Source organism: Temnothorax nylanderi, unplaced genomic scaffold (assembly GCF_030848795.1).
Source record: "Temnothorax nylanderi isolate EJ_2023f unplaced genomic scaffold, tnyl_v1.0 TNYL_tig0025_pilon, whole genome shotgun sequence".
Classification (NCBI taxonomy): Eukaryota; Metazoa; Arthropoda; class Insecta; order Hymenoptera; family Formicidae; genus Temnothorax; species Temnothorax nylanderi.
In genome coordinates, this window is record NW_027249087.1 from 1 (window position 1) to 13937 (window position 13937).

The 13937-nt window shown below is 32.8% G+C and overlaps 2 protein-coding genes across 8 annotated transcripts; both read left to right on the forward strand.

Moving 5' to 3' along the window:
• The first annotated feature begins 512 nt into the window (after window positions 1-512).
• On the forward strand, window positions 513-4035 carry LOC139769832 (uncharacterized). 7 transcript variants are annotated; one of them, XM_071701257.1, is made up of 6 exons: window positions 514-1068; window positions 1193-1268; window positions 1414-1583; window positions 2298-2467; window positions 2662-3066; window positions 3678-4035. In XM_071701257.1, exons 5-6 carry the CDS (start codon window positions 2689-2691, stop codon window positions 3816-3818), a joined length of 519 nt encoding a protein of 172 aa, XP_071557358.1. In that variant the 5' UTR covers window positions 514-1068; window positions 1193-1268; window positions 1414-1583; window positions 2298-2467; window positions 2662-2688; the 3' UTR covers window positions 3819-4035. The 7 variants fall into 7 exon arrangements, with proteins under 7 accessions (XP_071557363.1, XP_071557358.1, XP_071557360.1 ...); XM_071701259.1 differs by having other exon boundaries at window positions 2361-2467; XM_071701260.1 differs by having other exon boundaries at window positions 514-726; window positions 842-1068; window positions 1414-2467.
• Window positions 4036-8677: 4642 nt separating this feature from the next.
• On the forward strand, window positions 8678-11820 carry LOC139769831 (lysosomal aspartic protease-like). Its single transcript, XM_071701255.1, has 8 exons — window positions 8678-9045; window positions 9503-9702; window positions 9995-10113; window positions 10259-10458; window positions 10576-10698; window positions 10778-10910; window positions 11057-11149; window positions 11224-11820. The coding sequence occupies exons 1-8, from the start codon at window positions 8984-8986 to the stop codon at window positions 11380-11382; spliced, it is 1089 nt and encodes a 362-aa protein (XP_071557356.1). The 5' UTR covers window positions 8678-8983; the 3' UTR covers window positions 11383-11820.
• The last annotated feature ends 2117 nt before the right edge of the window (window positions 11821-13937 follow it).

The window sequence follows — 13937 nt, forward strand, 5'->3', positions numbered from 1 at the left end:
TGATCCTCCGATTAAACTCACTCTGCATCTCTTTCTAACTGTCTTTTCGTCTCTTTCTAGGGGAACAGTTAGAAAGAGATGCAGAGTGAGTTTAATCGGAGAATCACGTTAATCGGAGACTGTGATATCGGCCCTAACCAATAGAAATGAATCCACCCTGCTTTCTATTGGTCAATCCTGCTAACTTTAACCGTCGGTTAAACTGGTTAAGCTAAAGCCTTGTGTACACGATGCTAGAACTGCGTGCGGTTTCGGTTTAAGCCAATCAATTTGCAGCTCTTACAGAAAAGCAGCAGTTTCATTGGCTTAACCGAAACTCGGACGCAGTTCTAGCATCGTGGACACAAGGCTTTATCTGATCTTGATCGATTTTAAGGTTCTATTTAGTCAATAAAATAATAGCTGAGTACGATCTCATGTTGCTATGCAATTTCACTGGCTGGATGAAATCTGGATGAAACCGCCTTATAGACTTTCATACTTCATGATCGTCGTCTGCTCCAACCACGGCTCCAACGCGCAATTTATATTTATATTCGAACAAAACCAAACGAAACATCGACTCCAAACGTGACAATTGATACAAGTTTACATTGTTTACATTGTTTTTTCCCTCATGGGGGATGCGTGTGTCGAGGTTGTGAAAGATATGTTTCAAGATTATGCAGTAGGTACTCTATTTTCAAGAAGAACTTCCACGTGCGTCGTAACGAGCATGTCGTAAAGGTGCCCACGTGAATCACGAGTCTCCGGAGTGCTCATATGATCGTTGTCATGTCGTGCTCCGTTTCCCTCGGATAGACGTTTATTCCTTTAAATTAATGTCGATTATGTTGAAAAGTGATCTCTGCCGATCTGCCGGGTCCGGAGTGCGTAGATCGAACGAAATCCCGCGAGAATGGAGTCGCAGAATACTGTTTCGCGTCAGTCGGAGACCAAGGGATTCGATTTCTCAGCTGGAAACACCTGGATAGTGGATATATCCGGAAAATTATCCGGTTCGCCAGTACCAGTATAACATAGTTCAATCTGCTTTATATCGCAATACCCTGGTCTGTTTACCTACCAGTAAGGAAGAAATATATTACTCGCTAATCGCACAATCAGTCAAATATAAAATTACTTGCACGCGCATTATCTGCAAACTATTAAGTAAGAGCCCGATAAAGAGACCGGGCGCCTTTCATTTCAGGGAACCGCGATCACCCGTTCCTGATATAGAGATCTACTCGCAGTTTTCGCCACGAGCACAAGATTCATATGTTTATGTACGTATATTATCGGATGTATTACAATCTTAGATAAAGATCGAGATAGATAATCTCGAATTGGCGAGCAATGTACGAGCAATCGCGCATTTGATTTTTATATATACGATAAATTATAACGAAATATCTTATATTTTGATTTTAGGATTTATTTTGCGTTGCGGGAGACGCTGAGCCAAGCACACTCGCCCATAACAACTCGCTATTAGATAAAATGGAAAAAGAATTGGAAGAAAACAGACGAAAACGTTCCCATTCTCTGACAAGGATACGAAACACACTAAAAAGAAGAAGACGAATATCTTAAATCACTCTGTAAGTAGCGAAGATGTAATCGAACAGCTGCGTGTACAAGTGCAGAAGGACTGACTATGAATGAATGTAAATGAAATCAAACTGTGATGCGTTGACGATAAGTTGTGGAGCGCAGAAATTTATTTTCATATGTACAGAATGTGAATATTCGTTAAAGATTCATATGTATTTTTGTACAGCGACGTTTTTTGTAATAAAATCGTGTAAAGATCTATCTTTAATCAGATAACACAGTGATTTATGAACGACGGCGTATCTCATCCGTATCTCTTTCCTCGTGAAACGCGTGATTTCCCGTCCAAAATATATTTTTCCTCGTCATCCATTGAAAAATCTAATGTTAATTATCACACGTTTTCCGATGGCGATGTACATCTTCATAGCTTACATCCGTTTAAGCTTTCTTTGCGTCAATGACTTATAATAAATTCATGGATCTGCCAATAACGTCTGCTTTAAATTTACCATAATCAATATATTATTCTCAATGGTAAGAGGCAAGTTGCGTATTAAGTAATTGCGCAATATTGTAATGTAAAAATTTCTGAAATGTCGCTAATTGGTTTACTCATAACGATGCTGTTTCAGTGTAAAACAATGCGCCTGATGCAAGTGCCGTATGTTTATCTAGAAATGTCAGTGCATAGATACCGATAACGCAAGGCAATTAGGCAAGATATTGTTAAGATACAGAATGCATTGTTACTTTTTTAGATACGAGAGTCATACCATTAGCAAATGGACAGACAAAATATCAGTAAAGTTACATTTGTACAGATACAAACGCAAACTATATAAGGGCGGAACGCAAGCTGTCGCGTTTAGTTACAACGTCTTGCCGAGTGAAATTACCCCGAGATCGTTGTAGAGGCAGTGTCTTGCAAGTACGAAGTGTTCTCCACAGAAATTGAATCAATAACTAAAACAGTTAACGATTAAATAATTAAAGAACAACGTTGCGCTGCAATTATTTACAATTTAAATATTTAGCTATAACTGATCGGTGATTGAGTTTTAAACATTTATTTATCTCTTCTTTTTGAACAGATCTCAAAGTGCTCCTACAAAATTTTTGCAGGTCCAATATTCTAGAAAGTGAGAGAAGATGTATCGCGCGGTAATCATCAGTTGTCTGATTGCTGTTGTATGTGCGGGAACCGTCTCGCCAGGATATTATGCGAACAGAGAGACCAGACAGGCAACAACTGCAAGCACGAATTCTACGCAAAACAACAATTCTCAATATCTTCCGGGCTATCCACGTCATACAACGACCGCCTCAGGAACATCACTTGCGACGGAGAGCAGCCCGGGATTTTTTTCCAGCTTGATACCTCACCTCCGCAAATTTGTTTTCTACAGTAAACACACTAGCAACTATCTGTTGCAAGCTTTGGGAGTAGCCTTCCTCGCAACGGGTGCTGTCGGCCTGGTTTGCTCGAAAACTTCGGTCTGCGACAATTTGCAATTAGCAGCTTTGGAGGTAAGGCAGAATACATTTATTTATTTCTTCTTTTCAAGCAGCTCTCGAAGCGTTTTCAAAACCTCCAAAGCTATCATTTGTCTTTGTCGTAGATGAACTTTAATGAGAACTTGATTTGTAAATTTAAAAATACTTTACGTTTTGACATTTTTTTTCCAAAGCGATATTAAAATATCTATCTAGTATTAGACTTGTTGAATAAGTTAGCTCGAAATTTTCTTTAATTACAAACTCTTCGAATTAATCCTTCTTCTTTTTATCAAAATCCACTCAACAATGAAAGTAATAATAAAAATAAGGTCGTGGTCAATCGATACACTATATCATCGTTGTCTCATTTATATTCTTGCTCTATTATATCTTTGATCTTTCTCTCTCTCTCTCTCCCTCTCTCTCTCTCTCTCTCTCTCTCTCTTATTTAATTGATTTATTTTTATATTTCTTACGTCGTAATTATGTTTCGCCAATTATACGGAGTAATTCTTGATTCTAATGCACAACCGCGAATGGACAAATAATGGCAATTATTTATATGAATAATAGATGAAGTGTAAGCTTCTATGTTTATTCAAATAGGTAACTTTGGCTTAATGATTTGATTGTTTGCGCAGCAGAGTGGAGGAAGAAGAAGACGTTCGTACTCGCCGAACGAGTACCCATACTTGAACGAGCTCACCGAGATACTCATGAGGGCGATGGACAACTACGTCGATACGGCCAATGTGAAGCAGAAGAGGGAAGTGGGACAATGAACAATGCTTTTTAATATTATTTATGTACTTTTTATCAAATTTTTTAAACTTTCTTGCATTTAACATCTGATTTATTCATCATTATGTACACTTTATATATAGTGTTAGATGGCTTTTTCTGTGTTTCGCGAATAAATTATATATATTAGACAATGATCTTCTGCAACGATGTCTGTATACGAGCGAAACGTTTCAATAATATAAATGATAAAACATTTTCTTGTCGATTAACATTTTTACTCGGCGGCGTCACCACGAAATCCTTAACGTCCCTATTGTTCTCACATCCTGCATTCGCTGACGTTTACAAAGTATGATATCACTTGATTATCGGGATTTTTCGTTTACTTTAAAGAGTGCGGTTGTTTCCCACCTTTCGCATCGTCACGCTTGATTATGCTACCAGACAACCTTTTGTTAGATGATATAAAAATTCTAGGTATTCTAAAGTCGGTATAGAAATATGAATGTCAGACATAAGTCAATGTTACGCGTTCCTTGCTTTGTATTTTATCTGTAAAGAAAAACCTTAAAAGGAACAGCACTAAGCAATTAACTATAGACATTTAAAGTAGGCAGTTATAAATACTAACAAGGTAACGCACATTTTTTCTCGCAAATATATGTAATTAAATGATTTTATCTTCGTAAATCGTTTTTAATTTCTTTACATATTTCTCAACAATGACCTAAAAGAAATTTATTAAAAATAAACTTGGTTGCGCCCACAGCTTCATTGCGATTGCATTTCTATGGTCATAATAGAGATTTTTTAAATTTATTATTATTTATTATACATGTATTATTATTTAATTTGATATTATTTAATATTTTCAAAAATTTCCATCTTGGCAATTTATTTTTAAATACATGTGTATTTAACTGTTTCTCACATCTGATAACTATTATATATATTAATTGATAATATTATGAATTGCTTACTTTAATTTGAGTTGAACTACTGTCGCACAGCAAATTTTTCGACCGTCGAAAAATGTGAATAATTGTTTTCGCTTTTCTTTTAACGTACCTATATAGCATCTGCAAAAGACATCGCAAGAAAACAAACAACATTTAAATATCTTACGTAGGGCATTTTTCAACTACTTTGTTACAATGGTTTGTTACATCTGTCTTTTAAAACTTGAGATAGCAGTGCTGTGGACACATAGCCCCCGTAGACAGATAGCCCCGGTCTCCCCTATCTAGAATATTTAAGAAATATTAAAAAATGTACAGAAGTAAATACGGAACGCATATCTTTATTTTATTTTAAAAATTTATTGAAGCAAAAACATTTTAGTAAACAGTTTATACGAATTATTTATTTAAATTGTTTGTTATTATCTAATAATTTTTGATAGTAATGAACTTGTCAATGACAAAAAATCTTCTATAGAGAGGCCATCGTCTAATCTGTCCCACGCGTTCACAAGAGCACGACTTTTTATAATCTAACTATATCTTAATCTTAAACGTTAAAGGCTTTCCTGCCTTTAAAGTCGTCAGATCTCGACGTGTTGTCGCCTGCAATTCTCCTAATTTTTCTGTGAATAAGAAATTAAAGCAAATGGTATATATAATAATATTTTACGTAATAATTATGAATATGTATACATAGTTATTCCTCACAATTTATATTAATGTACAAAACTTACTTATAAACATCCATGGGTCATGGTTATCTGTAAATTTATGATTTAATGTCCTGTGGTATCATTCTATTAAATTATTTGTCCGTTTAAGCTTCCGATACATTGAAAATCGGGTTGGTGCTACTCGTTTTATCCAAAAACGGTTGTAATAGCGAAAATAACGTTGGGATCGACGTCTCATATATAGCGACATGTCTAATTTAATATTATGAAAAGCTGTCACAATATCTTTTTCAGGTAATAACGCCAAAGCCATTAGCTTTGTAAGTATTTCCTCTGATTGCTTCGAATTTGCTTTCTTTTTTCCTATGAACTTTCTAATATTTTTACATAACGTCTATAAAATATTATAAAGATTTAAATAAATAATTAAAAATATTTAATATATGAATTGTTATTGTATCCATGATATTTTTAATATATACGTTAAAATATTATGCATACAATAATAAAAATTTTGAGAGAGAGAGAGAGAGAGAGAGAGAGAGAGAGAGAGAGAGAGAGAGAGAGAGAGAGAGAGAGAGAGGAGAGAGAGAGAGAGAGAGAGAGAGAGAGAGAGAGAGAGAGAGAGAGAGAGAGAGAGAATTGATACCTGTGAATAATGAAAATAACATCCTTTCACTTCAAAAAAGCTTTTTGAAGAGCAAATTCAAAATCGGTCATTACTGTTCGTGGACGCAATGACGGTGTTAATTTATTGAATATATATTCTAATATTAGTTTATAATCTGTATATTTCCTTCGTTCCATGATAACCCACGCAAAAGGTATTCCCTAGAATAGAGAAATATGTAAAAAAAAAAAATAATAATTTCTATGTTTAGAATCATTGTTATAACTTTTTAAATAGATATTATATTAATAAATTTTAAATAACTTACATGATTAAATTTTCGAGCCATCAATGTAAAAAATTGTCGTGTTTTATTAACAGTTGTATTTTTATTTTTATTTTCTAATAAAATAGAAGCAGTTTTAAACGTAGCGTCAGCAAATATTTCTTCAGTAGTGCCCGTTTTGCATAAAGTCCGAATAAAAGCTCGATCAAATATTACCAAATGCGTTTTGCTACGATCTTCGGATTTTACAGATTTAATATTTAGAAAATAGTTTTTGTTATACTTCATTAAGTGTTTCCATTCTTTACTTTTTAATGTTTGCGAAATCTCGCAATGATACAGGACATACAAGTCTTACATGTTTTCTCCATCTAGTGGAGGCAAATTAGGTTTTTATCTCGGAACCGGTTAAAACTACTCTGATTTGAACGTTTTTTTTTTAAATGTAGGTAATTAAAAACAAATGTTTCTTATAACAGTTTAATAATAAAATCTCTATTCAACAACATTAATATAATATTTTTTAAAAATAATTTTTTAAACAAAATTTTGACTAAAAATTAGAAAAAAAAATTTTTTTTTAATTTTATTAATGTGGTTAAATATAGATATGTTTTTACCATACAACTGTTATAAGAAACATTTTTTGAAATCTTAAATATTTTTTTAGATATATCGAGAAAAGTAAAAGCCGCTCTACACATATGAGGGGTGGTTTCACCCCTTAAAACAGTTTTCGGGCAAAAAATTTCTAAATTCATCATTTTATCCCTCCTACATGTGTGGGAAGTTTTATTAAAATCAGAAATTTCGAATTTGCGAGGTTTCCTTGTGAGTGGACACATGAATTTAATGAATATTCGTTCGTTTGCGAAAAAATGTATCATGGAAAACGAGCAACCACCATGTATGTATAACATTTCGTTTTACTTTAATATTGCATTATTCAACCTTCAAAAAAAATTTAAAATGTGTAACTTGTTTTTTAATTATTAAATATAGATATCTGTCATGTAAAAAGAATCTTAATTCCGAGCTAACATTTTCGAAATTTTATCCTTTATTTCCTCTTTTTTTATACTCTTTTTGATTATTCTAAAATCTGACGAGATCGACCAACTATTTCCAATATGAAGACTATAGTGGCGCAAGTGTATCCAGATTAAATTAGTGAAAAGAGCTATTGGGCTATTAGAGGCGTTAGAATTTTTAAAACTCTTTGTTCGCTTTACCGCCCTCCTCCTCTTTGTTATTATATTAGACACAAAGGACGTACACGCGCATCTGTATATGAGCAGCGACGGAAACGCTAAGTTTGACTACATTCTTTGTCGGTTGTGAGTACCAATTGTGGACTGATTCAAAGTTATAACGCCCTTAAAACCTTCTTGATTTTTGTAGCTTTAGTCCCAGAGAAATTTAAGATACATGTATCAGTTGTTTGTGGCAATCGTAGTAATCGCTTCACGTTAATCAACGCGGAGTTGCATAGGTGAGTACATACGCTCCACATTTATATCGACACGATAAATTCCATATAGAGATCGCGCTTCTTGAAATCACAGCAGAATTCGCAATAAATACTTTAATAAATACGATAATTGTACTAAATCTGTGAGAAAAACGCATTTTGAAAGTCGGAATGAAGTGAGCAGACTAATTAAGAGATGCATTGAGGATCCCTTCGAAGATCTTAAATGAGATTAGCGTCATAAAAAAAGGAATTTGCTTTTAAAATACTTAAACTACATTCTAATGCGTTAATTCATAAATACAGGTAGCACTTATTTCTTAATACCAAAATGTTGGGGCTTTAATAGTTTTCAAATAAAAATTTACGGTTATCAATGAGGCAAAATTGGTTTGCTTATTAAGCGTGGGTATTTGAATTTTAACAAGGAAAAAAAATGCAGAAAATTGCAGAACAAGATATTTTCTTCTTTATTTACAGGCTTCCTTTATCCTTTTGCAACATAATGACTTCATAATTTAATAATACGTTATCTATATAATATTAACTTGAATTTTTCTGCAATTTTGCAACATCCTGACTCTGAACAATATTCGAGCATTTTGTTACGATATAGTACTTATTACTAAAATGCAATTGATACAGTCTGCCACGATTTAGCATATTAGCATTCAAACTAAATCTGTAATGTGAATGTACCATTGCTTATACATATAAGTCTGTTATACCGACGCAAACAATACATATACTTTCAAAGATTAATTTCACCTCATTAAATCATTAAACTTTTTTAAATACATTGAGTTGCGCTAAATAAAATATTTACGTGTATACAAAACGCAATTTTTAGAGTCGATTAGATTAATGAAAAGAGCTCTTAGGCTCTCAGAGAATTTGCATAAACTTTAAAGCTTTTAGGCCTTGTCTCCACGATGCTAGAAATCGCTCCGAAAAGCGAGATCTCGAAGCGATTTCTAATATTGTGAACACAAAGCTTTAGAACGCTTTGCCTGTTTTTCTGCTCACCTTCTTATAAGCAAGGACATGTACGCACATTTGTATAATAAGGGAACGCTTAGCAATTTGACTGCCTGTTCTTTGTCTGTACGTACCGGTTGTGGATTGACTCGCAGTTAAATTATAACGGTCCTAAAACAATTTTGACTTTTATAGCTTTATTCGCTGAAACATTCAGGAAACATGTATCTCTGGGTGGCATTTGCGGTAATCGGCTTCGCGTTAATCAACATAGCATTGTATAGGTGAGTACGCTCCACATTTATATCGACACGATAAATTCCATATAGAGATCGCGCTTCTTGGAATCACAGCAGAATTCGCAATAAATACCATAATTGTACTAAATCTGTGAGAATAATTCATTTTGAAAGTCAGAATAAAGTGAGCAGACTAATTATAAGAGATACTTTGAGCATCCCTTCGAAGATCTTAAATGAGATTAGCGTCATAAAAAGAGGAATTTGCTATTAGAATACTTAAACTGCATTCTAATGCGTAAATTCATAAATGCAGGTAGCACTTATTTCTTAATACCAAAATGTTGGGGCTTTAATAGTTTTCAAATAAAGAGTGCTTCAAAATGACCAGTTAAAATATTCGAAACTCATATTTATTTTAAATGATATTTGTACACTTGTATTTACATGCGTATAATATAATGGGCTTTTTTTATGTTGATTCAATAATTATGTTATACAGGACATACTCCGTTAGAAAACCTTCGACGGACAATAATATGGTTACTGTACCTCTGATTAATTGTGACAATATACAATATTATGGTAATATCGAAATTGGAACTCCACCGCAGAAGTTTACAGTACTTTTTGACACTGGTTCCTCAGATCTCTGGGTACCATCTAAAAACTGCAACGTTAAACAACCTAATACCGGTTGCTGTAAGTGTGTATCATCGCTACCTCTCCGATATTCTATTATTTCTATATGTACATTTGTTTTAAAAAAATATTATTGTTTCAAGTGTTAAAATAATCTTAATTATTCCTTTCTCTTTTAATGATTGATATCAAGTAAAAATATAAGATAAGAATAATACTGTAGAATTGTGTCTCTTCCATTTACATTTTAAGTCAAGTTATAAAATCTTTAAAGCAACAGAAAATAATAAAGAGAAATTGATATTTTTAGACTCTTCAACACTAATTTAATTTTACTTACTACTTTTTACAGTGTCAAGTAATAAATATGATGGTACAAATTCCAGCACATATTTGCCAAGAAATGGTACATTTTATATTTCTTACGGCAGTTCCGATGTGTCTGGGTACTTATGCAATGATAACGTAATCGTAAGTTATCATCAAGTAAATGATATTTAATTCTAATCACAGTTATGACCTACGAAAATTTTCTAAAAAGCACATGTTGCTATTATTCTCCGGAAAAAAACCGCACGCGGTTATACTTTATTAATAATATATCAACGTTTCGTAGATTGCTGGCCTTAAAGTTGTATCCCAAACATTCGGAGTAGCTGTAAATTATTCGAGAAAAACGTCCTTCGTTAATAAATTCGATGGCATCATGGGGATGGGTTACCCCTCGTTATCCAAAACTGGGGGGACTCCTGTCTTCAAAAACATGGTTGATCAAGGCGTGGTGTCCCGACCCGTTTTTAGTTTCTATCTAAGTCGGTATGTATCTTTCTGGATGGCCCATGTGTATCTAAAACTATTTTTTTAATTACATACGTTGTCTTTCTATGTAATGTAATGCAAATGTACAATGTGAAAAATATACGGCCTATACAGAGATCTGTCAGTCGCGATGGGTAGTGAACTGATATTGGGTGGTTCCAATCCCGTTCATTACGAGGGCGAGTTTACGTATGTGGATGTTACTCAAGAAGCATACTGGCAATTTACCATGGATAAGTACGTAGTTTTTTCTAAATTATATGTATGTCAACCACGGATCATACGCCAGCTAATTGACAATGCTATTGCACTGTAGGGTTCAAATAAGAGATGAAATCTTATGCGCGAACGGTTGTCAAACCTTGGTCGACACGGGCTCCTTATTGATATCTGGACCACCATTGGCTATCGCAGTTATTTGGAGAGAGATCGGTGTTATTAATAATACGGTATAAGTAATAGATTATTTCTTTCTGCAATGGCAGCTTTCAACTACCTTAAATGAATTATTGATAACTACCTTAAATGAAATTAATAAATGTTTGATATATTACGGATCATTAATATGGATACTAACATTAATCTTCTTTTAAAGGTGAACTGCGACGAGATTTCTAATTTGCCCGATATCAATTTCGTCATAGGCGGTAAGACGTTCAGACTCGCTGGTGAAGATTACATTTTGAAGGTAAAGAATATTGTTACATAAAGGTTTAAATTGCTTTAGAATAGAAATATCATGCCATATTTAATGTCTCATAGCACAGCTATGAAAGCGGGATACCAGGCGTAATATGCGTTCCCGCCTTCGAACCTCAGTTTAATGGTATAAAGTGGATTTTGGGCACTGTATTTATTAGCCGATACTATACAGAGTTTGACATGGGGAACAACCGAGTGGGATTCGCCACTGCAAAATAAATCTTGATTGCCTTCTCATGAAGTTATCATTAAGTATCAGAAAATCTAAATGACATTACTAAACAAATAAGTCAAAGTTTTTTAGAATATCGACTCGCATGTCCTTATTGGCCTGTAATTTTTATTTGTTATTATTTATGTGTTATTTTGTTAAATGAATACGTATGTGAAAATTGGAACAAAGATATGTGATATTATTTCTACCAACGATTTGGTACATCTGGTTCTTTCAGCAATTATCGAATTATTATAAGATATTGTAAGTACAATTAAGTCTATTAAAATAAAGTATATATTTTTCACATTGTATATTGATTTCATATATCGACCCTTCAATTTTATTTTAACGTAGTATTTCAAAAAATATTGTTTCATATATTATAAATTTTCTGCTTACATACAAGTACAAGATATCGTATATCATTCTGCCTGTATAAGTGACCGCATTTATAATTAATATGCAATATTCTATATTTCTTATGCTCACACAAATGTATACACATAAATCTCTTCATTAATAATAATAATATAAAATTGTGAACTCATTGATGCTAAGTTGTCGATACCAACATTATTATGTATCACCATACGTATTGTAATTATTTGTTATAATATCGAGAAAACTGGTTTAGATATCTCACTGTCATTAATATTATAAATTTCGATTTTGAATACGTTATTTTTAAAAACCTGCGTAGTGTACTAAATACTGCTCGTGTTAAATAAAATACGATACACACAAAGAGATGATAATCGACTGATTTTGATACACGTATAACAATGATAAGATTTTCTGGCAATAAACGTTTGCAAAAATTTTATATGATTACAAATCAATATCTCTATAATGTTAGAAGAAAGTATCACACTATATAAATAATAATAGCTAAATATCTTATGTGTTATGCAATTTTACGCTGCATTTGATTATATTTTTGCAAGAGTTAATCTGTAAAAGATAGGCTTTATGTTAATAAAATTCTTAATTTGACAAATTCTTTATGTTGATAAATTCCTAAATTTGACAAAATTCTTTGTGTTGATAAAATTCTTGAAAATTGGCAAAATTCTTTATGTTGATAAAATTCTTAAAAGTTGTAAAAAATTTTAGAAGTTAACCAAATTTTTTATGTTGATAAAATTATCAAAAATAGAAAAATTTTTGGAAGTTGGCAAAATTTTTTATTTTGATAAAATTCTTGGAAGTTGACAAAGTCTTTGTAGCTGACAAAGTTTTTGGTTAGAATTTTCGTTGGTTCAATATAAGGATATGTATGAATATGCGGAAGTAGGAAGGGGTATGCTTAATTATAAGACAAGTGTTTTTTATCTAATTAATACACGTTTTACTATATTTTTAAAAGTTACAAAATTTCATAAGTTGTAAACGCATATATACATATACACATATACAGATCTGTTGCTTATTAACATCAGTTATATAAACTTTTCGGCAATAAAGTTTCGACATAGGTGCTAAAGGTATCATGGTTCTCGATATTTCTGGCTAATTATTAACCTGTAGAGGACGGGAAGCCTATTTTTAGGCTCCACGGAAATCGCTTATTTTCGGTAGTATAACACTTTAACACATATATTGAAGTTATAAATAAAAATCATAAAAGTTATGAAAAAACTTGCCCGTCCTCTAAAGGTTAATAATAGGAAATATAAAAAGATAACGTATCATTAAATTATAAAGTCATTATGTTGCAAAAGGATAAAGGAAGCCTGTAAATGAAGAAGAAAATATCTTGTTCTGCAATTTTCTGCATATTCTTTTTTCTTGTTAAAATTCAAATGCACACGCTTGATAAGCAAACACCAATTTTGCCTTGTTGACAAGCCGTAAATAATGTCCATATAATATTAACTTGAATTTTTCTGCAATTTTGCAACATCCTGACTCTGAACGACATTCGAGCATTTTGTTACGATATAGTACTTAATACTAAAATACAATTGATACAGTCTGCCACGATTTAGCATATTAGCATTCAAGCTAAATCTGGAATGAATGTACCATTGCTTATACATATAAGTCTGTTATACCGACGCAAATAATACATACTTTCAAAGATCAATTTCACCTCATTAATCATTAAACTTTTTTAAATACATTGAGTTGCGCTAGTGAAATATTTACGTATATGCAAAACGCAATTTTTTTAGAGTCAATTGGATTAATGAAAAGAGCTCTTAGGCTCTCAGAGAATTTGTATAAACTTTAAAGCTTTTAATCCTTGTGTCCACGATGCTAGAAATCGCTCCGAAAGTTAACCAATCGCATTGGCCAATTGCCGAATTGCTTAAGGACGTTCTCCGGTCCTTATACTAGAGAAAATCGATTTTCTTAGGATTTTCTTGAAACTGTGAATATACGTTAATTTAGGTGTGCTTTATGCGTGGTATAAATTTCAGTACCTCTTCCGGTATAAAAAATAAAGATACCGAGCCTCAAAGTTTCTACTTTTACTAATGAAAAGGTTTTCCAGGCCAAACGGTAAGAGATACGAGGTTGGCCAAGAGGACCAAAGTTGCTCCTCTCGTCGAGT